Source organism: Glycine soja, chromosome 2 (assembly GCF_004193775.1).
Source record: "Glycine soja cultivar W05 chromosome 2, ASM419377v2, whole genome shotgun sequence".
Taxonomy (NCBI): Eukaryota; Viridiplantae; Streptophyta; class Magnoliopsida; order Fabales; family Fabaceae; genus Glycine; species Glycine soja.
Genome location: NC_041003.1, coordinates 10,806,793 through 10,834,581, shown reverse-complemented (window position 1 = coordinate 10,834,581; position 27,789 = coordinate 10,806,793). Strand labels below are relative to the sequence as shown.

Below are 27,789 nucleotides of genomic sequence, written 5' to 3'. Positions count from 1 at the left end.
TGAGTGTTATTTTTTTTGGAAAAAAAAATTGAGACATTTCACTACTTATGATGTAGAGATTGATCAAGATGGGATCTAATAATTTATGGTAAAAGTGAAATGGAAGAAAAGTTGAATGTAGAAATATAATAATTCGTATATTATATATATTAAATAGCTTAAAGGGACAAAAGGGGAACTTCAAAAAACACTCACTTTACTTCTTTTCAAACCCCTTCCTTTCTTGGCTTTTGTTTTGTGTTTCTTCATCTCTCTCTCTCTGCATCTCTAATAATACAATTGGGCTGGCATTTGCCGTGCAATGTGAATCTGTAACTGAGCTTCTGTACCATTCCCTGTGGGTCCAATAAAAGTCCTTTACACCTTTGATTTTTAGTAAACCCATAAACTTTCTTGTCTTTTGCTTTCAATTTGGATTCTTTACTCTGCCACATACAGTTTGATGGTTGCATTGCATGCCAAAAATAATGGTCTAGTTATTTCATTTATGCCACTTCTACATTTATGTTTACACCCTTGCTTAATTACATGTACAAAATATAAAACAAATAAATTGTTATTAAACAAAATTAATAGTGTTTAACAACTTTTTAAGTGTATATCTATATATACCTTGTTGAAGAAGTGAGAGATGTAATAAGAGAAGAAGAGAAATGAGGTATAGAAAGATATGGTAGCATTAATTGCATGCCAAAATAATGGTTCAGTTGCTTTATTTATGCCACTTCTTATGTTTATATATAGTTATTTACAACCTTGCTCAACTAATTACATTTATGAAATCAAGTGTTTAACAATGCTTTAAGTGATCAGTCAAAAAAACAATGTTTTAAGTGTATATACTTCTTGATGAACTGAGAGATGTAATGAGAAAGGTTTAATAGATTAACAAAAAAATGAGTTATAAAAGGAAAAAAAAAAACTTAGTTTCCTTTGACTTGACTTTATTTCTTTACTATTGTGCTTAGATGAAGTCATCTTTACAGTTATGTAAAATAGTTTTTGAGACTAGTTTTTGTACCGCGAGTAGTTTACGTATGTTAGGGTAACAAGTTAAAGCTGCATGCACGGATGCACAACTACCTATACCTGAAAATTGAAGATTATAGATTGTATGAGGAACTGAAACTCTTTTGTCCTTTGTTGAAGCTATTTTTTGTCTCTGCTAAACCAGTTGTTTATACACATATCAATTTGTTAGCATTCATCTAAATCATATAGTATAAAATTTGAACATCGGAAGAAGTAGACATGACGGGAAATCATACTTTTTGCTCACAAGTGAATAAAAATATGGAAAGTTTTAACATGTCAATATGTTTAGAATCAAACGAAAAAACCATTAAAATAATAAGTAGAATCCAAGGGCTATTGTAACTAAACTGAACTTAAAACCTTCAGAATTATGTAGAATCCAAGAATTATAAAACTATACCAATATTCTTATGAATGTCACAATTGAACTAGGAAAGAAATATACAGTTTGAAGAGCATTCTGATTAGCCTGCACTTTGGCCTTTAAATGGAGAACTTTTTTGGTTAGATAAAATGCAAGATTCCATGTCTTCAATTTTTTTATATGATCCACTAATATTTATCCTGCACATGATATATCCACTGATTACATGATTTAAACAAACTATCTAGAAATCAAATGGCATTGGCAGAAGAGTAACAAATAATCACTAGCAATAGAACATGAGCTTCTTGATGTTTTCACTAAGTTTAGGTAGAGGTGCTGTCTTTGGAGGAGCAGCTCTGGATAGTGTAGATGTGCTTCTGAATAAACCTAAGGACTCTGATCTCTCAAGGTAGAGTCTGCCTCTATATGCAGCCAAATGTGCATAATATGCAGGAGGCACCAAAGAAATTGGCTTGGTACACCTAACAAAAGTGTAGCACAAGTTGTAAACCAGTTTCTGAAGTTCATCAGAAGTAAACTGGTTTTCATCCCACAAGACATGGTAGTGAGTTGGCCTACTTGTTCCTTTAACACCCCAATGGCTACAAAGATAGAAATCAAACTCCTTTGGATGAGTGATCACAGAATCAACCACAGTCCCTGGAGGAATGTTTTCATATAGAAAATTGTTTTTTTGAGTTGAAGACTGGTCAGTTTCAAAGGGAAACAACCTTGTGTGATGCCTCTTTTGCACAACTGCAAAAGTAATGGTAGGTTTGTAGCCAGGAAACCTTGAGCATGCACACCTGATGGATTGAAGTTCCTCTTCCAGCACTTTGTAAAACTGAGTTTCACTGACCCCGTCTCGGAAGAAAATGATTCTGTTAGGGAGTTTCTCTACCTCCTGGTAAAAATCATCAAGCAACTCCCCCACCATTGCGCCTAGGTCCAGGATGATTTCTTGTCTATGTGTTTGAGACCTTATTCTTGAAATGTACTTGTTTGCTGTTGGCCAATTCATGCTGCCGACGACAGCAGCGACAGATGGACTGACATCATCTAGAGGGTGAGGATGTGTCACATCTGCACCCATGAATATCACCGGCTCGTCAATATGAAAGAGGCGCGGTAACTGCGATGGCAATGAGTTGTACAAGGCAACTGTGCATCCACCAACTTTGGCGTTGATTTTGAGGGCCAAATTGGCCAAAAATTGTGAACTCAACTTGTTGAGATTGGGGTACAGGCAGCATTGGCTCACAACACCAACACTTGTCTCAGCAATTCGTTTCAAGTCTGCATACCCTTTGTGTTTTCTCTCCATTATGCAAATAAGAAGCTGGAGATTGTTTGAGGCTGTCCTCAGGATCCTCTTGAGCTTAGATTCCAAAAGGGTGACATTGTTAAGAATTTGGATTGATTCAAACTGGGGACTAATAACTGTGTTCTTGTTAAGAAAAATGCCCAATTGTTCACACCTTTGACATAACTGGTTTATGAATCTGGGGACATTGGACTTCTGGTCAGGTGTGCCCCCAAAACTAATTAGTGCCCACCTTTCAATTGTAGTTCCTTCGAAGACATGTCCATCAAGAAGGTTCCACTGGCAGTCGTGACGTGAAGGAGTCAGGTTTCTCACATGACCTCCATCTCCAAGCTTTAGTTTGGGAGGGTGAAGAATTCTACCAGTCAACTTTGTCATTTCTCTTGATACTTGGAGTTTGAATTCTTTTTCCTGATCACCACTGTCAAAACGATTACATTTCAAGGCATTAGAAAATAATACAAAAGCAATATGAATATGCAAAAGTAAAAAGTCAAACAAAGGATCCATAGAAGTACATATGAGGTTAAGAACCATATTATATATTCAACAAACAAGAAAAATGGAACTACTATAATATGTAGTTAACTACCTGGTAGGCCCAACAGTTCCTCTCATGACTCCTTCGACAATGGTTTTTCGTTCTCCCGGTCTTTGGCAGCCCATTTTGAGTATTCTTGCTGTTTGATCATCAGACAGTTTCCCAAGGAACTTCTGGCCTTCACAGATCACACAAAGCTCCATAGGGAGATAACAAGGCTTACTCCTACTAATTTGCAAGCATGGCAGTTTTCTGAATTGTATGTCATAGTTATACTGATCTTTAAAGTAATTCACCAACCTCAGATTCTTCCCATCTCTGTCAGCAAACCAAAGATTTTCAGTAACCTCCTCAGTCAAGCCATAGACACGATATCGTTGAACAGTTTCTCTATGGCAAACGAAGACCCTGATGTTCTTCAATGCCTTCTCCACTTCCTTCCTCTCTTCACCGGTTAATTGAGCTGTCTTTCTTTGAGACAGGTCTCGAAGAAACTCGAGGCGCTTCTGCAAGTATGCAATCACTCCTATGCTCTCATGGAAAGCAGTTACTGAGAAATCCACGTTGAGAGCAAGTCCTTGTTGTGTTGGTCTAAGACTCTGAAAGAAGCCTCTCAATCCAACAGCTCCTCCACCAATGTCTTTGCTTCTTCCCATTGAACTTGAATAGAATGACCTCCCTACAGGTATGCATTTCTCGGTTGGACTTTCCCTAAGAACTACATCCAAAGCATGCAGATAATCCTGTGGAAGTGGAATCCAATCATCATCCTCTTTGCTCAAATAGTTACTCAACTCCTTCCCATTGATCTTCGAGACCAGTTTGATATTTATCCTGAAAAGTTTAAGCTGTTCATGCTTCTCTTTCAAGTCAGACATTTCTCCATAAGGTGAAGTCAGCTTGCTAGTGGGGATTGGGAGGCTTATGTAGAACTCAAGCTTGTCATTTTGGAATTCAACTGGACTATAAAGATTCTTTCTACCATCATATGCTGGAGTAGCACCACAGAGGACCGCAGAATTGTTATTTACCAACTTCTGCTTGATTGCTCTGGCAACATCCTTGGAGGGATGAGGAGTGATTTCAACATTGTAATGATATATCTTCTGTGATGGATCAAATTGCACCAAAAAGTGGTTGGCAAGAAGAGAGATCACAGAACCTTCTTTGCCACCAGAGTCTGGCCTCCTTGCAACAATTACTGCCTGTGGCTTCCTTGCTGGAATGAGTTTCTTCCCATCATCTCCTTTTAAGGATGCCTTAGTTTGCTGCTGAAGTTCCTTCGGAGCTGAATCAGTGTAAGAAACAAGATGGTTCATAACTTTACCAATTTACTTTGTTGCCTATGGATTGCTTCAAAGGAGGGGAAGAGGTAAAGGAAAATTAAACCTTTTCATTATTACACAGACAAAAGTTTGGACCTTCTATTTTTCCTCTCCTTCAAACTTTTGAACCAAACAATACTTTTTTTTCATCAAAATTCCTGCACTCTTCTCCAGTTCCTTTCAACCAAACAAACAGTATGGTAAGCTCAAGTTACCAACTCCTTGTGCTCATTAGATGTCTATTTGTTTCCACAGGAAAAAACAGAATTTCTAGAAAAGTTTAGTAAATCTATTTTTGTAAAAAAATATTATTATTACAAAATATTCTGTTGTTTGTTTCTTCAAAAGTAAGTTATTGAGAAGTTCCTTTGGATTATATAAAAAAATATTTTTTTATCATGCACCCTATTAAAAGTAACTACTTATAAATTAACCATTTCCCATATTAGTTACAATAGCATGGACCAATTTCTTGTAGGAGATAAATGTTTAACAAAACACTAAATATTTCCTCAAAGCAAGCCATGATGTATATACAAGCAAGTATTGATACTAGATTCAATGATTTTGAAAATACCATAATAGCACTTTCTAGGAATATAATTCCAGCTTCAGAAACTGGAGCCATGAATCTAGAGTAATTGTAAACAAATTAAAGAATGAAAATTACTAATATAATTAAGGCCTTGACTTTGCTTATAAGGAAACTATTTTATCCCCAACCTAAATTCACTAATAACTAGAACAACCCTTGCACTTTTTTTCTGATATAGCCCTGAGCCTGACAGACACACCAGATAAAAAAAACAGAAAAAGAAAAGGAAAAGGGACCCATGAACTGGGACAGCATAGTGAATAGGAAAATCCACCGTACTTCAGAATATGCTAATATTGGCTTCAACAACTGGCACCAAAAAAAGGGAAAAGGAAGAAAGACTTTCAACATCGCTAGCTCTTAGGAGAAAAAAAGAATTAAAAAAGAAAGATGTTGAGCGAATAAAATCCAATCATGAAATACTACTATGGAGAGAAAGAGTTGAACAATTTTTTTCCCCACAACTGTTTAATAAAAGAGAATACATTGGAGTACTACTTTTGACAAAATCAACATAGAAACTTAAGGCATCAATTGCAGCAAGTGGCACACTGATCTGAAGTTTTTTTCCCCCCCAACAAGACCATGGACCAAACCCTTCGTGATTGAAGTTTAGAAATACATCAATATATAACTACATATAAAAATAAATATATAAATTACAACCCCAAATGAAATGTTTCAAAAATACACACACTACATACAAAAGAAACAGCCAGAAATGGTTTCTTCATGGTATTGCCATGATGAGGCTTTTTTTTCCTTTTTATGTGAGAAATGAGAAGTTAAAGGAAAATTGAATTATTTTTTCCAAGAAAACCAAACAAGAAGGCCTAAAGAACAATTTTTTGTCTTCTGAATTAACAAAGCAAGAATGCAAGCAAAAGGGTGAGTTTGAAAGTGAAGGAACAATGCTAGTGCTTACCAGGATCAAGTGGTGGCTGAGAGAGCTTGTAATCTGAGGACGGGGAGCTATTGAGCATGCATGGAGGTTTGCGCAAATGGGTTTTTGATTTGATGGTGAGGTTCGGAGGGAAGGGTGGAGTCAAAGGAAGTTGTTGAAGAGGTATAAGAGAAGGTAGAGGAAGAAGAGCTGGGTAGTATCTCTGATACTTGTTCTGGTTGTTGCAAAAGCCAAGCTGAGTTGAGTATTGTAGCAGCTGATGATGATGGTGATGGTGCTGATAGTGATGATGATGGTGGTGGTGGTGGTGGTGATGGTGATAATGATGATGCTCATGAGAGTTGCCTCCATTCCTGAAGCTCCTTCTTTTGGTGGTGAATTTCTGGTTGGCATTGGTTGAGTCCTCTGTCTCTTCCATGGCTTGATCAAGAGAAAAAAAGATGAAAGTGTGTGTGTGTGTGTTTAGAGAATATATGAAGATGGGGTTGATTTGGTTTTTGTGCTTTCACTACAAGTTTGAAGATGTGACAACAGAAACTACATAAAGTATTTAGAGAGAAGAAGACACAGGAGGACGGAAGGAGAGAACTTTGGGTTTTATTTAGCTTCTGGAGGTTTTTATATGCACTAGTATTTGAGATTGGTGTGGTGGCAATATCTTTTAGGAAAAAATAAATGAACACTCCAAACACTATTAAACATTTAGTTAATGAGAAAAATATAAGTATTATAGGATGTAGGTTGTGATAGAAAGAAAAATATAATAAAAAATAATATATATTTTAATGAAAAAAATGAAGAAAAAAAGATAGTAGTAGTATTAGAAGAAAATTGGCAAGTACCCTTGGAGTTGCATTAAATGAGAGGGTAAAATGGCAGTAACCAAAGAGGTATTGTCTTTATGCAGTTTGCAATCTGTCTGTATAAGAGTGTATGCTATGTTTAGGGGCATTTATACCATCTTACATGGTCCTTGACTCACTGTCAAACACAACACTGGCCTACACTTTTTTCCTTTGAATATGTAATGGGAAGTCAAATTAAGAGGGAAAGACAGACCAAAGAAACCTTCACACACACACACACTCTCTCTCACTAGTTTATTATTTGTTTATTGGATTTTACATTTGTGCTTATGGGGATTGGGGTTTCATCTTCCACTTGGATGGATCAATTTGAGTTCACATTTTGTCTCTCGTTTCACTCTGGTCTAAACATCATCATCCCTTTGTTATGTCACTATTGTTGTCTGTATTGTGCAGGCTTAAACCATTTTCACGCATTGAATTTTTCCAGCTTGGTTTCCTGTGCTCTGCTTATTTCGTCATCACCACACCACTCTTCTTCTTCTTTCATATCTCCTACATTTTGCATAATTGGGACCACTTCTACAAGCATGAAAATGGCTAAACATGTTTGGAATTGATTTTATATAGGAAAATCATCTTTTTAAAAAAATTTCTCAAGGAATTGGTAAAAATAGCAGTAAAAAAAAGGAATTGGTAAAAATCAATTTAGAGTTTAATACCATACATTATTACTATAATGTTTTTTACTATATAAACCAATCAAAAATCTATTTTAGTATAACTTATAAGATAATTAACTATTTTAATTTTCAACAAATTTATTATACATATCATATTATAGAGTAACAATGTAAAAAAAAAAAACTTTCACAATGTCAGTAAATATATTATTTATTCATAAATTTAATTTAACATACTGATAAAAAAAAATAATTAAACATGGAAGCAGATATAATCTTTAGTAAATTAGTTTTTATTTGTGAACATAACTTTAGAGCGAAAAATATTTAGAACATGTTTGGATTAAATTTTGTAAATTTAAGTGGGTCAAAACTTAAGTTTGCAAAAATAACCCGTCTTTTACATAATTGAGATTATAGGTAAAATTTTCAAGTACAAACATACCTTTGAGGTAACTAAACATGTCACCAAAATGAATTTATTTTTCAAACTGAATTTGATGCTCCCCACCCATAAAACCAAACATAGCCTTAACCTTGAGCACACGTGCATCTAATAAATCACAGAAAAAATTCAGTCTAAGGATAAATAAGGCATAAATTTATCAAGTAATGTTCTGTTTAGAACTTCAGGCCTAGAGATACCTATCATTTTCTGTTCCTTTTCATTCAACTCCCCTGGATAAATTTAGGTTCATTGCACATAGCAATTGAAAGGAGATTTAAGCTCAACCCCTTGTCTAATCCAGAGGTAAGGCAGATTTTTCATGATACTAGTAATTAGAACTACATTAAAAAAACTGTCAACAGAGAGCATAAGCTATTTCATCATGCTTATGTCTTCCTAATTTTCTTTTTAGTTCAGTTTGATCTAATCTTTAATCCTTTCATTTGCCTCATCTTTAGTCTACATAATCAGTGTTGGTGGGACGTAAAAGGGCCATTCATGCATTCAGAAGGTGGGTCTCTCGAGACAAACATCGGTTGAATGTGATGATGGGGCTGTGTTATGTATGTGGCCATTAACATAAGTTTAGTTTGAATGTAAATCACATAGCCCCACTAGTCTCCATAGGCTTTAATGCTGTTTACAATGTCTTTTTGTCATAATTTTGTCTATACTTACTGATGTAACTCTCAATTTAATTATACACTGCTTTCATAATCTTTCATAACATGAAATGATTCCTTCATTCTTTTATAAGCTATATATTAGGTAATATATGAGTCTATTTTTATTTTATTTTTATAAATGATTCAAAGAATATTCATATGAATTTAACGGTAATACACTAATAGTTAAAATAATTATATAATATTATCTAATTACAAATTATCTCTTATATGATTTTCAAAATAATAATTATAAAAATTAATAAATTTATTATATATGATAGTTTAAAATAAATAATAATATAATTATTTTTTTTCTGTATTCGTATATAGTTCTCGCCTATGGTATAAAACGGTCATTATCCTTAAATATGTTTTATATTTCAAAATCATATGTTATGATATTGACAATAACTTGACCACAGACATTTAAGCATAATCCTTTTTTTTCTTTCCATTCCCCTTGCCCTCTGTTGGCATTGGGTAAAACCAACTTTACATAATATGGAAGTTTGCCATGTGAAATGATTTCATTAACTAAGTGAAAATATTAATATAATACTCTATTAATTGTGTAAGGGACATGTAAAACCTATATTCCACCGCCATTTGATGAACTGAGTCCATTTAAAATTTTTATTCATTATCAACCAAAGAGGGTAAGAAATATCATTTAATGCTACTAATTGAGAAGTTGCAGAATGATTCTTTCTGAATTGAGAGTGGAAGTCATAGACTTTAAATCCTAGCCAGCCCTAAATTTGTGATGATCCCTATATCTTCACTTTGCTTTCTGTCCACTTTCCTGTAGTAAGGTTTTTTAAACAATGCTGCATCTTAAAGGTCACTTTTATTTGATTTTAATCTAAATTTCTATAAGAATGTTTATTAATTCAAAAGTGATTTTCTATGGTGACTTAATTTACTGATTCAACTGTGACAGTTATTACTATTCTTTTCTGTACATTCCATGGAATATGAATATAAGATATAGTCGTAAAAAGTGAAATCAGACTACACTGGCATTACCTAAGAAATTTCAAAACTTTAATTTATTATTGTTGTACTTGTGATATGCCTGCCATGAAAGATACAGCACGAGGAATCACTCCCTTTTCATGGTTTTGTGCCTGCCATATTTCTGTTCTTATAATTCCTAATTCCCAGATTCACCAAACCACATACAAGATTCTTTTCTTTCGTAGTTTGGAACTATGATAAACTTTCAGTAATAGGGATGCAATTTAATAACATCGCTGCTAACAATGGTGTTTCTTTTAATAAAATTATTTTTAATGCCACTAAGGCTAACCATTGAAATTTGACATAACTTTCTCAAGCTGCTACAATGTTGTTTTATCATTGGAAACTTTTTTGGACGATAATTTTGTTGGTGTAGTCTTTAGAGACAGTTTATAATGATGTGGTAGACATCTAGCAATTGATTTGGTTGTCTAGGTAATATTTTTATTGTATATTTTTTTTAGTCTTAAATATAAAAAAAATATTTTTTTTCTTAAATCTAAAAAAAGAAAATTAATTTTATGTTATTTAATATTATTTTTTAAAAAATATTTTTTATTTAATTGATGTGTTAATTTTAATAATTTTTTTATTTTTTATATCAAATTTTAATAAAAAAGTACTTTTTAATTAAAATTAATATAATTAATTAATTTTCTTAATTAACGTTGTAACATTCCATTTTTCGTAAAATAAATTAAAAAAATTTATATTTAAAAATAAATAGAGTTTTAAAAAAAAATGATGACATTTTTATAATTAAATAAATAAGGAGAAATAACTTTATTAATTAAAATAATGGTTTGAAGGAAAATAAAAAAATATATTTTATTTATTCATTTGATAGGAAATAAAATAGAGTTCTTTCTATAAAAATAGAATAAATAATAGGCTGACCCTAGCTATAAATAGATACATACATTTTATATTACTCAATTTTTTTTCCCTTTCAAAATCCTCTCTTTTTCCTGTATACACCCAAACCAAATCTATCTCTGATGATTTCAGAATCGTTAACCATTGGATCATCGTGAAATTTTAACACAAGGTTAGGAACTTATTTTTGCACACAACCACCGTTGGGATTTTTAAGATAATGTCTGTGGTGGAAGAAATGTCCCTCGCACTGAGCTTTCTCTTTTCTTGCATACACCAAAATTTGTCTCAGTAAAACTATGATTCCAGACTCGTTAGTCATTGGATCATCGTAAAAGTTAGATACCCTGTTTAAAATTAATTTACTCACATCTCCACCGTTGAGATTTTCAAATTAATTTATGTGAAGGGATAAATACTCATCGCACGCAAACAGTGGAATGAAGGATTCAATCCCTTCTCTTTCTCTCTAACGCTCAGAAACCCTAGCAGAGCAACCAGAGGAAAAACTTGAGAAATCTCAGGAAATCGCTAGAGATGCTGCTATCACTGCTGGAATACACATGTGAGCCCGCTTAAAGGTAATGGATGATTTTATCGTGATTGAGGTTAGAATGAACATGTGTAGAGATCCTCAGAGAATTAAATTATGATTTATTTTGGGATGTTTATTGAATTATAATTTTCCTTTACGATTATAAATACAATATTGTTGTGTTTGACAAACCAATTGATGTCCTGATGTGAATTGGTTGATAAACTTGAGTGCTCTTGGTGTTTTCATGTTTTTGACATATGATTTTTATTCATTGATTTAATATGATTGTGTTGAATTGTTTGAGGGGTTTTACTTCTCATGTTGTGAGAATCATTTTGTATAAATTTTATATTGAGATTATGAAATGGTAATTCAAATCGTGAGTAAGTGATAAATTGAACTTGTAATGAATGGTGAGATACATGTGTATTGAGATATTATATGTATTAATTTATAAGGTATGAATTGTACAATAACACAATTGTAAGATCCTTTAAGGGCAACGGATTTTTGCGCGACGAGTATTGTGATGAAATCCACTATGGGAACTCGACGAGTTGAATCACTCTGAGGCGCGACGACTTAAAATGATTTTGAAAACAATTGAGTAGTTGTGTGTATTGCATAGTTCATAGGTAAAGTCTATGTGTGTGTCATTGTTAACTCGTTGGCAAGTGTACCAAATCGTCACAAGTAGTAAAGTACTCGGAAGTCCGAGTGTCGAATCCACAGGGACTTTGTTTGTACTTAGATTAATGCAAATCCAATTTAAAAGCAAGAGATAAGAATTTAAAATAGAAGATAAGGGAAAGAAAAGATAAGATATTTAAAGATAAAATTAGAAGATAAAAGAAAAGATAAGATATTTAAAGATAAAATTAGAAGATAAAAGAAAAGATAAGATATTTAAAGATAAAATTAGAAGATAAAAGATTGAAAGATCAAAATAAAAGATAAAATATTTAAATTGCGATAAAGATAACTACTTCTATGAAATTCAAATAAAGTCTAAATCTACTAAGCCTAACTACTTACTCCTAATAAAACCCAACAGTAAAACAAGGAATAACTACTTCTAAGAAAAACCAACAATAAAAATAGGGAATAAAATCTATATATTAAAATTGCTAAAACCTAACAAGTCTAATCAGCCTAGATATATGGATTCAGGATTTGTCTGTTATCAATATCAGCAAACTAATTCTGCCCCACATTTATCCATCTACTTGCCCCTGATGCCTCATGATGACAAGCCTACCTTAATTACCTATATTCAAAATGCCCTTTGCGAAGACTCAATAACTAAGATGCATTAAGTTTACATTCTAGACATTTGCTAAAGCATCGGCATTGAGGCATTAAGTCATGCTAACCCAATGATTTCTTTATTTTATTGTTCTATTAAGCGTTACCCTCTCCCAAGTGGCCTAACCCTTAAAACCGATTCACGCATTCATTCATTATCCCTAATTAGGTTTTACCCTCTCCCGAGTGGCCTAAAGACTAACCGAAAACAAAATCCGAGATGCAGAATAAGCAAGAAAGAAAAGCAGATAAAAGAAACTGGAAGGAAAAACCCTCTAAAAGATAACCCGATAATTTTCTCCTTTTAGTATTCTCTTAAGCGTTACCCTCTCCCGAGTGGCCTAACCCTTAAAACAGATTCAAGTATTCATTCCTTACCTCTAATTAGGCTTTACCCTCTCTCGAGTGGACTAAACCCTAACAGAAAGCAAGTTCCGAGATACATGATGTAAAAAGAAAGAACGGTAAATAAATAAAAGAACTTGAAGGGAATTCCTCTTTTTATTGATAACTCTTGAAATGCTCCATACATCATTGGCTTTTTAGGCCTGCCAGGCCCTAGCTAGGGGATTAGTCACTCATAGTCATGAGGGCTTTACAATGAGAGGAGAGGTGAAAGAAAGAAAAGGAGTAAATGAAACCCCTAGGAGAGGGGATTCTGTGGTGGTGTCCTCCTTTGGACTGGCTTTCTATTTATAGCTGTTGAAGTGGGCTTTGGGCCTTTGTAGGCGCGCTTAGCGTGTGTACTTCCTAGCCCGCTTAGCCCGTGACGCGCGCTGAGCGCACGTATTGGACGGGGCCTTCTTCAAATTTTCTTCTTTTCTTCAATTTTTCTGCCCTTTTTGCTTGTTACACCTCCAATTTTTATATCTGCAACCAAAAATTCAATTTAATTAATTTTCTAACTTTTAATCACAAATAACTGCTAAATAATTAATTTCAGGCCAATATTTGACTAATTTTCTACTATCAAAATACAATTATTTAGCAGTTATCAGTCATGTATATATTAATATTGTATGATGCGTATATGATTCATGACGTGTGATAACATGTTGCTTTGGAATTATACCATTGTGATTGAGATTAAGTGTATGTGATGAAATTGGGCATGTATTGAATTGTAATATACATGTGTATTGAGATGTTGTGTGCATCGAGTTATTAGCTATGAACTATACAATCACATGATTGTAAGACCTTTTAAGAACGATGAGTTAATGCGCGACGAGTATTGTGATGGTAACCATTGTGGGGACCTGACGAGTTTAATCACAAGCGCAACGAGATAAAATTATTTTGAGAACAATTGACGAGTCATGTGTTTTGTACAGTTCATAGATAGAGTCTGCATACTAAAATATTTTCTGGGTTGAACCTGAATCAGGAGGGAGAGGACCTGACGAACTCTTCAGAGTGTAGACCTTGAGAGTAAATACACTCAGTTTGATTGTTCCTTGAAGCCTATGTTGATCTCATAAGGTTGGAGTGTTATCGCAAAACAGGGTGACCCTAAATAGTCTCCACATGATTTTACCGAGTGAGAGTGGTCTAACTTACTAGTGTGTGGTTTGTCTTGTCATGTACTCCTGGGCGCCCAATGAGATTTTTCACTAACATGGTACCACATTGCATATATGATTGAGTCTTAGTATATCTGTTGCATAACTCTTGTGTATTGATTGGTTGAGTGATATTGTGTTTAACCCTTGAGTACGTGAATGATGTGAAAATAAATGAGGCATGTTGTGTTGAGGTGTGGTGTTGCACGACAAGTGGTGGAATGACATGAACTGTATTTAAGTAAGTTGTATTTCATTTATATGATATGTATCTATGTTGTCTCGTTTCTCTCTATTAGTTAGGAATGTGATAACTCACTCCTTGTGTGTTATTTGTGTTTGGATTCTGTGATGATCTAGAACTTTGTGTTCGTGGGAACAAATGGTTAGATGGTAAGCTATGGAGAACCTTATGCTAGAGAACGCTGAAACAGAATGCTATGATAGGATGTGATATTAGGGTACAAGTTTCTATATTAATTGCATGAAGTCTTGACGACTTTGTTTTGAGCCGAGATGATTTTATTATTTATTTGGATAAGTTCTATTATGATGTTAGAAAAGTAAATGTGAGTCTTTTACCCATTGAAATGCTTTTATTTAAATATATTTTGAAACTTTTAATTAATTTTGCATTCTTATTTCTTTTATTATTAGTATATATATATATATATATATATATATATATATATATATATATATATATATATGGGGTAGCTGCTGTCATAAATGGAACATATACATTTTCCCTTGAGTGAGTGCTTGTTTAGTTCTACCATGAGAAATATCAATTGATTATTGCTAGCTAGTAAAGATACAAATGTCTGCTATTACTAGTAGTATATAGAGATAGTTTTAATGATGTGGTAGACACCAGTAGTATTAGGTATAAATAATTATGTCATCAAAGTTTAAATTGAGTTTGATTAGAAGTGATAAAAAGTAACCTGTGCTAAATTGAAAATTTTACATCAAATTTTACAACAAACTTACTTTCAGGATAAAAAAAAATTCCAACATAAATTACTTTAGTTCAAAATTAATTTTATAAAATAAATTCTGTAAATGTTCACCTAAATTCACACTAAAGTTCTCTCTCTTTGTATTCACTTTTTTTTGTGTGTGTTCATGTTATCTCTTCAGTTAAGAGTTGTGTTAATCACTCACAAATAATGTTAATGAATGTTTTTTTTATGAATTAATGTTAATGGATGTTATGTGAGCTATATGAGAAAAATATTGTGCTTAATTAACATTTCCGTCCAAGAAAACAAAAGAAAATAATTTCATCTTTTTGTCCTGTTTTCTTTCCCTTTTCTTTTCCTTTAAATACATCTAGCCAAACATAGAAACTGGTACCTCCTTCAAGCAAAAACATTAATAGGAAAGCTGAAAAAAGAGATAAGAGTTTAATATTTTGATCTAAATACATAATAAAGATACTAATTAAGGTGAATTTTCAATTTCATTTTTTCCGTTTTAGTAAGTATTAGTAGTATAAAATAGTGGATATCTCAAATGCTTAACCGATTAATTTATATGATTCTGAAGGAATTCACTACTCTATTTCATAGGACATTTGATCCCATTTTAGTGTCATGGTGTGTATATAGAGATAAGAACAAATATTTCCAGAGTGGCATCAAAGTGATTGAGAGCTCATTTTTGTTTTTACTTGTCACCTCTTGTTCATTGCTTATGACATGGTTGAATTCATTGTGCATAATTTTGCTTTGAAAAGGAGTATAGGGAATCATAAACTTCCCTTGCATTTTTTGTCGTTAAATGGATACCAAAGAGGACCAACTGTACAAACATCAGTATCAATAATTGATAGGCAAAATATATGTAGTGGTTGGCATACATAAGTATCAGTTCACTAGTTGTGTTGTTGAGTGGTTGCTCTTGAAAATCATTATAAAAAAAAAAAGATCATTAAGAACTATTTTATCCAACATCTGACTCATCTCTTAGTGATGATGTGGACATGTGGTTTATGGTTTTCCTAGGTAATTTATTTATTTTTTATCAACATGGTTTTGCTAATTGCTTAAATAAATTATAATGGATATTATGCTATGCATCCTGCGTACATATTTTGTTACCATTTCCTGATACTGTATTTTTTACTCTGATATTGGATTAGGACAACCGTTTTTCAGATCTGTGATATAAACCTAAAAGGTTACTACCATGACTAAAGAGAATAAGATGAAATTGAGATATTTCATTTATTTATAATAATAGATAAAGATGACTGCATTTATATAGTTTTAAGTGATATCAATGGATAATAATTATTCAAATGTCAACATTATATTATTTTAACAAGTAAAATAAAAATTATAATTATAAAAATAACTCTATCTTATATAGTCCTTGAACCATTTAATTTTGGGCTTAGAGTCCATCCTATCAATTTGACAAAGATTGAGTCTAGGTTCAACGGGTATAAATGTTTACTTGGGTTTATTATCCAAATTAATTCAGTTTATAAGTATAGATGAAGGTCAAAATTAGGAAAAAAATTTGTTACATGACTTTGTGAACATTTGAATAGTATATCACACTTCTTAAAGTAAATTAATCTTGTCACTACAATCAGAGTATATATTGTCTACGAGTGGCCTTGGGTCTCATGCCAAGAGATCTAACTCACTTTAGATCCCCATAAATACGACTAACATCAATGTAGTAAGTAAACATTGATTGCATACCATCACTTTGATGGAATATTCACTAACGTGAGCATCATAGGGTCTTTCGAAGGTACACATCAATTCAAACGATGCTTAGGCCACATTGGAGAACTGATTCACTCTCTTAAGGTCTTAGACCTTATTTTGCTCAAATGTCTTTCAATCAATGTTTACCAGAGCTTGTTCTTGGTCAATAGTCAACCTTTAAAACATTAGCCCAATCCATTTAGGAAGCATCACTTGATGTTGTTTTGAGAATTTGATAAATCCCCAAAGGTCAAGTGGAGGTGATTTGCCCTATAATGTTTATAATGACCACATTCCTTCTTGGTCTCTTTCACCGATGCTACAACTAGTCTACAAAATTATGGTTGAGTGTAGAATTGTAGTTGTTCATCCGATGAATGAACTAATATGTCGCCTTCAAGAGTATATCAAAGGACTAATTGAACTATTAACATTGGTTCAAATTAAAAATCACTGTTGAATTGTTTATTCTCTCATACTTATTCAAACTCCTGACCTTCTTGCTCTTTATACATGCTTTTTGCAAACCATAATTTCTCTCTCGATCCCCACTGCCACCATGAACCCAAACCCACCACCACCATGACCCTGCAACTGCCACCATCACCTTACCTCCACTTCATCATGGTCATCAAGAATCACACAATCATTAACATTGACATTATTATTTTACTCACTCATCTTTTTCACTGTCTTCATTACTCGAGTAGTAATCACTCTTAAGTCCATGATCATCAACGTAAAATCTTCATCACTAGTCACACCATAACATCATCACTTTCCTACCATTAATTTGATTTCAATCTTGCAATGGATAGGTGTGTTGATTCACATTTTACTTCTTATCAAGAGTTTTGATTGTGATAATTTTATCTAAGTTGTTTTTATTATGTCAGGCAGGATAGATGGCAATATCATGTGTGGACTTAAATGCTTGTATCATTGTTTGATTCAAGGTTTGGAGAGGGAGATCGAACATCCGTTTACAATACAAGCTATGTTTGGGGGATTTTTTTATGTTGTATATATTTTTTTAATTTTATAAGCCATGTAAAAAATATTATACTACATCAGTTATAATTATAACAAATATAAAAATTCATCAATTCTCCATGCTTATGCTGGAGACATAGCACCAAACCTAGAACCTTTATCCTTTCCACAACACCAGTGCACCCCATCACCAAACAACCTACATATATCCCATCCAATCACCTCCACATTCTCATCAATCTCACCAAATAATATAGGGAAAAATGCAACTTTTATTTACCTTAATTTGTTCCGCAACACTTGCATCCCACATTGCCAACCCACAACCATCCTCTTGGAAAAACTGTGACACCCTCGACTCCGATATACATATTTAAATAATAAAATACATGGAAATGTGAAATTACATAAAATGATTTTATTCAATAAACATAAAGGAGCTCACACGAGTAAAAGATTCACATTCGTGTTAATTACCAAATAAAAAACTTACCAATTAAAGGCATAAAAATATTTTCGGCTCAAAATAAGACCGTTCAAGTTTACAAAAGAACTCAAGTTAAGTAGCAGAATAAAATAAAGTAAAATGACATGTTTGGAACATCATGTAATTAAAACAGAAACTCATGCCCTAATGTCACATCTTATTAAAGCATTGTGTCCTGATGTCCTCCAACACAAGGTTCCTTAAAGCAGTCCACTTAGTTATCTATTCCCACGAACACAATGTTCGAGATCATCACAGGATCCAAACACAAACAACACATGGGAAATGGATTATCACATTTCTAAACAAGTGAAGATAAACAAAGACATCTATATATAGTATAAGTATAACAAGCTCAACTTAGCACAATTTGTATCATTTTACCACTCATTGTGTAACATCACTTGTCCCAAGGATTTAAGTACAAAATCACATTTCAGACCTTCACATTAATCACGTATTCAGAACAACAAATCTCAAGTACAACACAACATCTCACACTCATACAATTTATTACTCACCATCATGTAGCTAGTCACCATGAACATTACACAGACATTATGCAATAGATATACTAAAACTTCATCCTATATATAATGTGGTACCGTGTCAGGGAAAAACCTCGTCAAATGCCTAAGAGTATATAACAAGATATACCATACACTGGTAAGTCAAGTCACTTTCACTAGGCAAAATCATAGGGAGATCAGTCAGGGTCACACTGTTTTGTAAGAATGCTCCAATCATATGGGATCGATACAAACTTAAAGGAGCACTCAAACCGAGTGTATTTACCCCCAAGGCCTAGACTCCAAAGAGTTTGTCCTGGTCTCTCCCTTTTGATTCAGGTCTAACCCAGAAAATATTTTAACACGCAGACTCTATCAATGAACTATGCAAAACACATGACTTCTCAATTGTTCTCAAGATAATTTTAACTTGTCGCACCTCAAAGTGATTCAACTCGTCAGGTTCCCACAGTGAACCTATCACAATACTTGTTACGCATTAACTCGTACCCTTAAAAGGTCTTACAATCGTGTGATTGTACGGTTCATAACTCACAACTCAATGCACACAACATCTCAATACACATATGATATCACAATTTAACACATACTCCCAATATTAATCACAATGTTATAATCCCAAAAAAACATGCTATCATACCTCATGAATCATATATGCATCACACAATATTAATATATACACGGCACAAACACATACTTTACTTATGAACTATGCAATACACAAAATTACTCAATTGTTTTCAAAATCATTTTAACTCATCGTGCCTCAAAGTGATTCAACTCGTCGGGTTCTCACAGTGGATCCCATCACAATACTCGTCGTGCAAAAACTCGCCGTCCTTAAAGGATCTTACAATTGTGTGATTGTACAGTTCATAGCTCATAACTCAATGCCATAACTTTACACTTCACAATAACATGTATAATCATATTGAGAAACGTATTAATCTCACACTTATTCGCAACACATGTCACATGTCTCATCACACTTTCTTACTAACTCATTATCACTATTCATACATCACACACACACACACACACACACACACACACACACACACACACACACACACACACACACACACACACACACACACACACACACACACACACACACACATATATATATATATATATATATCATACAATAACAATCTTTCAACATTTAAGGCATATAATCATTCACTTATTCATTCGATTAATAGCATAGAACATGTGATCACATCATGAGAAACAAAACCTCTCAATTAAACCATTCAATTCACATCTAGGCATTAATTGACCTATTAAACATGAGCAATTCATAGTTATCATTGTACAATAAAAATTAAAACACATAAAACATCCTAAAATTAACTTCAATTTGATCCTTTAAGGATCTCTACACATGTTCACTCTGACCTCAATTGCGATAAACTCATCCTTTACACCTAAGCAGACTCACGTGTATAGTTCGGCAATGATAATGGCATCTCTAAGCTTTTTCCTCTAGTTGTTCTACTAGAGTTTCCAAGCGTTAGAGAGAAGAAGAAGGGATTGGAGTTTCAATTTCATTGCCTCCGTGCAAGGGACAATTCTCTCTTTGTAGGAATTACTTTTCAAATCCCATCGGTGGAAATGTGAAAAAATGAGTTTCGAAGATGGTGCCAAAATTGTAGAATGATCCAACGGTTAACGAATTCGAGATTATATTCTTATTGGGATATGTTTGGGTGTGTGCGAAAAAAAGAGAGGGTTTTGGAAAAAGGAAAAAGGGAGAACGAATTTGGAAGAAAAAGAAAGCGTAGAAATATATCGTAAATATAAAAACTAACCTAAGATGTCTCTATTTATAACTAGGATACCGTGAGTCTATTATTTACTCTACTTTTTTATTTTATAAAAATGAACTCTATTTTACAATTTCATTAAATAAATAACCAATTAAAACATCATTTTATTTTTTAAAACATCATTTTACTCTATTTATTTTCTAATACTATGAAATTCTTATTTTAATTAATAAAAATCCTTTTCTATCATTTATTTAATTTCTAAAAACTCTATTAGTTTTAAAATAAAACTTTTTTTATTTATTTTATGAAAAATAGAGTGTTACAAAAACTACCACGCCATGCTCCTCAACGCCGTAGCCTTCCTCTTTGACGCCCACCATGGCTTCACAATGCTTACCTCGAGGACCAGATCCACGCAACAACATAGTTTGTGCATGAAGGTCAAAAATTGATGAAAATTGAGGGTTGAGCGCGTGGGATATTTGGGGGTTCCTTATTCTCATTCTTCTTTATGCCACTCTTGATTCAACTTCACCATTTGCAAGATATGTGCGTCATTTAATAGAGTTTCTACAAACCCATCTGCGAGTCCTTTTTTTGTTAATCCGCTCACCACTGCAAGACCCATCTACACGCGCCACCACGGTGCCCCCCATCTGCGACCGTTGTGGGGTTCGCATCATGTGAAGTGACCTTCATGCGAAAACAAATCCTCCCTTCTCCTCAGACAAAGATGGCACCGACGCCAGAAATAACAGTGATCCGCATAGAGGGATTTGTGATCCAAACCTAGTTCTGAGAAAAAAAAGTAACATATTTAAATTTTGCTAGAATAAAAACAAACAAAAACTTTTGTAGGCCGAATTCTAAATATTTTTTATATTTATAGAGAAAAAAACATATTTTAAGATATATTTTTCAATCTAAATATCACAACATATAGATTACAATGTATTAAAAAAATATAAGATACAAAATTACAAGTATAAAACATGGGGCGATAAATATATATCGGAATGCTATTTTTAAAAAAAAAAATTGAATTATATATATGTTATTATTAAAACCAATATAGTAGGCAAAATTTTCAATATCAATTATGTTAATACTCGATGTAGGATGTAACATGACTACTCATGCATAATCTATTAAAAAAACTTGTTTCCACTTTCATTTTTATTTTCTTTTTAACCTAAAATGAATCGAACAGATTTCCGCAATGAAGCTCCCTAGCTAGGGACATGATTCATGCATATAGAGAATGTTGACTATCTGCATTGCAACCAGAAATATCAAGTTTAATGATGAAGCTAATGTGCGTGGTAACTTTCTTTAACCATAGGTCATAAAGATTACGGGATATCTTGGGAGGCAGATTGAGAAGTAGATCTAGATATCATAATGTTGACCCGTATGACCTGCACTAAGACTACCAAACAACTTGGTTATTTTATAAACCAAAGAGGCAGACATTAATGATGGTTTGGACCAAGAAAATGAAAAGAATAATGATTCTAGTCTAGTGAATAACTCAAGGTGTATATGTATCTGTGTCTGTGTAAAATAAAATTAACACCTTCAGCTACCATTTGATAGTGCATGTAATTTATTTAATAATTGAAAAGAACCCTTACATTGGTATTGGTGGCTCAATATTTGTTTAAGAAAGTCTCAATGAAATTGATTGAATTGAACCATTTCATTAGAATAAAATAAAAAAAAGGAAATGCTCGATGCAATAAACACAGTTTAAACTCTAGTTTGCTTGTTGATGTTATCAAGACGATGGGATGGCTTTGTTAAAATAATAGCGCACCAAAGAGGAAGAAGCATATCACCGATAACGTGACCAAAGAAGTCTAGCGGTGGATGAATTGAATAAGTAAGTTATTATAAATTTTTTGATATTTGAGTTTGATGATATATGATAAAAGTATAATTAATTATATAAATTAATTAACATAAAGTTATTTAAACTCAATTAGATGCAATGATATTAAATATGTAAATAAAAAAATTTATTTTCTATAATAATGATATTTGACTCAAGCATTATTATCTTTGATGAAGAATATGTGTAGTAAAAAAACAAAGAGGAAGAAGCATATTAATAACCAAATATTCGTTGTTTATTTATCATATTATAAATGTGAAGAAAGTATAAAAATATTATAAAATAAAATATTTATTAGTTTTATTAATAATTAATCTCTATTGTAGAATTAAATTAAACAACTTTGATAAATTTTTTGCTTTAAGTTACATTTTTCCATCCACAATATTCAACCTACTAGTATTATCTGAATCTAGTTTCACTCGAATAAAGTAATATTGGTAGAATCAAATTTTCATTCTCTTAGCATTAGCATACGACATCTTGTAATTTTATTTCAATTCACGTTGAGACGGTCTGGTAAAGATGAAAGAGGATGAAAAATGAATTAAATGAGCGGTAAAATTTTGTAGAATCCACATTTTAATTTTTTACTTTAAGTCAAATTAACATACACTTACAAACAACTTCAAGGTGAAAAAGTTGTACATATTTAAATTTGGGAAGTCCTTTCCCAAAAATGTGTCCAGTTATTGTTGGAGCTACACTAGTTCTTCATATACTCGTGTGATAGGAAGAATAACAAACTTGTCCTTGCAATTTTCCCTTGTAGAGTAGTTCAGTCTTCTATTTGACCCCACATTCATCTCATATTTGTGTCTGGTAGCGTAATCACTAGTGCACTTAAGTGTAGGGTGTTTCTCTTCTTTCTTGATTATTATTGTCCTTGTCATTTTCAAAATCTTAGGACAAAGAAGACTATTTGGGTAGGACACGAGACACCATAGTACGTTGTGTGTCCTCAAGAACGTGTCTGAATTTGTACCCCATTGGTTGGTCGCGTGGTATGATGTTGGCTTTGCATTCCACCTTGCTTGTCATGTAGTTCGTCCATGCTTTGAAGAATATGTGACCCACACCTTCAGTTGTGTCTATTCAATGCGGTGTTATTTCAATTTTACTTTCCATTTTTTTTATTAATTTTTTATACGTAGTATCACCAACTTTGATAATTATTAATATCTGTGGGAAAATTTGATTCTTTTCTTCCACTCATGTTTTATTTTCATCCATAACTTGAAATTTTACTTAAAGAAACTAAGTCCACCAATTTCAATAACACTTGAATCAAAGAATTCTTTTTTATTAGATATGACTTTGTAAATATTAATCATTTTGTTAACAATTTATGGAAAAAAAATATTTTTGTTCAAATAACTTTTTGGTTATTATAATATAGTTGTTTTTGTTTTTTATTTTTATTTTTTACTTTGCACCCTTATTATATACTTTTTGTTTCATTTTAGAACTTGTTTGCATAAAATTTTATTTTAATATGTACTTCTAAAAATAAAATAAAAATAAAATGAATTAAATTTTTTTATAAGTTAAAATCAACTTATACTTTTTTTATATAATTTTTCATCAAATTTCTCTAAAAACTTAGATGTATAAGTTGACTTTATCTTATGAAACAATTGATTTATTTTATTTTTAAAAATTTCTCTCTTATAAATTAAATACTCATTGAGAAGTTTATTTAAACTAGGTATCAGTTTTCAATGTCATGAGGTTATGGTTGTTGAGAGATGGCATGACGATCAGAGATTAGATAACAGGCTTAATATTTTCTTAAATAATAGGGATTAAAAGGAAATTTTTGTAATATAAAAGAGAGACATATACACAAAATCTACAATTTTAAAAGGAGTGAAACAATAAGGTGAGGAATTAAAATCGCATAGACAACCAGAAGAATTAAAAAGGAAAAATAAATATATTATAAGAATTAAAAACTCATTTAAATATATTTTATTTTATAAAATTGGAAAATAAGAAAATAATATATAATAAGTACTTTTATAATTATGAGTATAGTAAATTACATTTGTCTCTAAGCTTATCTTATACTCATCTTTTATTGTCTTCATGCTCTAAACAGAATGAGAATGAAAAGAAGCAGAGAACAGGATGTGCACAGTAAGAACTAAGAAGAGAGTAAGGCCTACAACACGTGCATTAAAGAAAGAGGGTACTAGTGATGGTGATGATGATCAATGATATTTTTGTACTATTAAATGAAAATTTGCCGGAGAGTATTTTTTTAAGGGAAATGCTACTTAGGGGTTAATAAAAAATAAGATAAATAAACAGTAAAAATAATGTGTAACTCATATTTTTATATTTTACTTTAATTCAAAACTTTCATTTTAACTCATTTTTTTTTCATTTCTTTTCCCTCTTATGCGCAAAATTATGTGTCCATAATTTTTTTTACGCTCTCTTGATCATTTTTACACTAAATGTTTTTTCATTTTCGTTTCCTAATTAATATGTTAAGGGCGAGATATTTTTTGTTTCAATAAAAAAAATCATGTTATTGGTAAAATGTTGAATGATTTTCTGTGGTAAGGTGTATGAAAGAAGATTTACTGAGATTAAAGAATATCATAATAACATTATTAGTTTTTGACATCTGCAGGAAATATATATCTTATTGCCATTGGGCTGAAAAAATGCTGGAAGTATACCTTTTTAAATATATTTTAGTACTTCTAAATTATTTTAATAACTTTTATTATAGATATATTCAAAAGAAAATATTTAACTTTTTTTGTTTGAGACTTCCAGCAAAAAAAATTGTTTATGAGACAAATTGACATTTTTAAAAATACATTAGTAAGTTCAATAAGAAAAATACAATAGTAATAAAGAGTACACTAATTAAGAATCACCAAATAAATGAATTAACTAACGCAAATTTTTTTCAGCTTAACCAAATGTCTGACTCTGTACCCAAAAAAAATTATTATTAAAAAATCTTGTTTGTATTTTTCTTTTCTAAGCATTTACATATTTATGGTGAAAAAAATATTTTAAATTTTTGTGCATGTATGTAGTTCAAAATTTTCACCGACGTTATCACACCTTAGTGTAGTTTAACTGACTACTGATATCTTGATAATTCATTGTTCATGAAGTTATATATGATACTATATATTAGATGAAGGTAGTTGAGATGAGTTATTGTAAATCATTTTATTTGACTTCAATTCTTATATTATTTTTTTTACTAAACTAAAGTTATTCTAATTTTACTTGCATCAAAGTAAAGGAAAATCAAGGAGAATGTTCTGGTATAAATTAAAGAAGACTCTTCCTGTTAGTGCCTCAGCAACCGCAAATTATTTCTGCCCTGCCATTTGAAAAGTTCATTAATTTTTATTCCACTTCTTTGGTATGATTATTCTGAGGGGTCCTATCCTTCAAAACGTCCCAATCCCTATGCATTTTCTGATCCAACCTTTAGCCGCAAACACCAGACACCCCAATTAGGGTGTAATGTCAAGATTCATAATGGTAAGAGGCTTTTTTAATTGATGCTGGTTCATTCTCATCACAGTCCTCTTCCTCCATTGACCCCACCAATCCATCCTCTCTGGTATATCAAATGATCCCTTCTTGTTAGTGCCACAGAAACCTCAAATTATTTCTCAGCCCCACATCACAGTCTTCAAACCCTCCTTTTCTACCCATGATTTGATCATTGCTATCATCAAACATTGCTACCACACTCATACTTCAATCAGAATTCCTCTTTATCCCTAAACACCCTATTGGCTAAATTTTATTTCGTTAATTAATTTAATTACTGTGACACAAGTATTTTTACTATAACCATAACTACCACCATCATAACTTTTTGTTGATATTCCATTTTTACCATGTCGAGAAAAACTTCAATGTGGGGCTCTTATATTTGTTGAAATAAATCGGAGTCCTTTTTTTAGGGGAGGGAACTATAGGGAGAGTGGATGATACTTTAGATTAAGACAGAGAAAATCTCTAAATTTAAATAATACTTACAAAAATATTTAAATTTCCTAACCTCAATAAAGAAATGAGTAGAGACTCAAATTTGTGTCTTACTCAAATTTTTTCAAGATTAGGCTTTTGTTTAGTGTGACCAAAGTATCGTTGTTTGAGGGTCAAATAATCTCTAGATATGAAAATCCATTTAAGGAGATGATATATCTCCCATAAGATATTCTTCTATAAACAATCATGCTTAAAGAGCACAACCATATCAAACCATATTTATATAAATTGGGCTGGGCTCTTATTCTACTTTTTGTACTTGCTCATATTGGTTGGTGAGAACATGTGTAGTGTAACCACAGAAGCATGAGCATTGCTTCTAGCTATGAGCATTAACACTTTTAATGTGAACAGTGAAAATGCTAGAAATTTGTCCAGGTGTTAGCAGCTCCTCTTCCTTTGGCTGACCCCATTAAATGTTTCACTCACTGTTGTTTTCCCCTTCTCCACCTTACCTTCCTTTTTCTTTTCTCCCTTTGACCATCCCCTCATTCAAAAGGCTTAGTCTTTGCTTTATGGTGTGTAGGAGAGCATGTGAATTTGATAGAATTGGGTTGAAGCACTGCAGTTTAGATTGAGATCATTGAGGGCCCTCCAAATTGGTTGCTCTACCTTTCTGTTGTTTGTCTAATTCAGCTTTCTTTCTTAAAGAAATTTCCTTTTCCATTCTAAAGGAGAGTTCAAGATTACTGTAATATGCCGGCAAAGTTTCCTATGCAATGATTCATAAATCAACTCAATAAACCTTGATACTCAAAGGGGTGTAATTTACATGTCTAGCTCAAAATTATATATATACTAGGAATTAAATAATCTCATAATCATAATCGAGTACTGTCTCAAGAACTATACAGCTTAGATAGGGGAATTTCTTGTTACATTTGAAGAATGGATTTCGTTAATTGCTTATCCACTATTAGAAATGCCGAATCAATTCAAAATGTAAATTGGATTTAAAAAATGCAAAGGGGAAATTATATAATGGAAATCCATGTTGTGTACACTCTCTTGAAGAAAATGTCCCATTTTGCTTGAATGGAAGAAAGACGAGAGAAACAAAAAAAAAAAAAATGAAAATTTGACATTTATAATTCTTTTTTTACTTTTTCTTTCATAACAAAATTCTCATGCTACTTATAAATATGAAAGGATTCAAATTTTTAAGTTTTAACATTAAGAAAGTCTTAAAAAAAATAATTCTAAAAAATATAACTAATTTTAATTAAATTTCTTGTTATGGATTTTCTAATTTTCTTAATAAAAATAATGATAATTTTTTAAAAAAATATTTTTAAATTTGCAAAATGATAAATAAAAGTAAAAAAAATTATTTTATAAATGATTAATGT

The 27,789-nt window shown here is 32.1% G+C and overlaps 1 protein-coding gene across 2 annotated transcripts; it reads right to left on the bottom strand.

Moving 5' to 3' along the window:
* Window positions 1-1,410: 1,410 nt before the first annotated feature.
* LOC114386900 (protein argonaute 7-like) lies at window positions 1,411-6,784 on the bottom strand. 2 transcript variants are annotated; one of them, XM_028346976.1, is made up of 3 exons: window positions 6,113-6,784; window positions 3,319-4,588; window positions 1,411-3,147 (listed from the first exon to the last, which is right to left on the bottom strand). In XM_028346976.1, exons 1-3 carry the CDS (start codon window positions 6,507-6,509, stop codon window positions 1,686-1,688), a joined length of 3,129 nt encoding a protein of 1,042 aa, XP_028202777.1. In that variant the 5' UTR covers window positions 6,510-6,784; the 3' UTR covers window positions 1,411-1,685. The 2 variants fall into 2 exon arrangements, with proteins under 2 accessions (XP_028202777.1, XP_028202771.1); XM_028346970.1 differs by having other exon boundaries at window positions 3,319-4,555; window positions 6,113-6,782.
* Window positions 6,785-27,789: the final 21,005 nt, after the last annotated feature.

What these genes read in the sequence shown, in the direction of transcription:
- LOC114386900 (XM_028346976.1), bottom strand. Translation starts at nt 6,509, where the DNA reads ATGGAAGAGACAGAGGACTCAACCAATGCCAACCAGAAATTCACCACC. An exon ending in TCAGCCACCACTTGATCCTG is followed by an intron (nt 4,589 to 6,112) that starts GTAAGCACTAGC and finishes AAATTGGTAAAG; the next exon opens with TTATGAACCATCTTGTTTCT. An exon ending in GGAACTGTTGGGCCTACCAG is followed by an intron (nt 3,148 to 3,318) that starts GTAGTTAACTAC and finishes TCGTTTTGACAG; the next exon opens with TGGTGATCAGGAAAAAGAAT.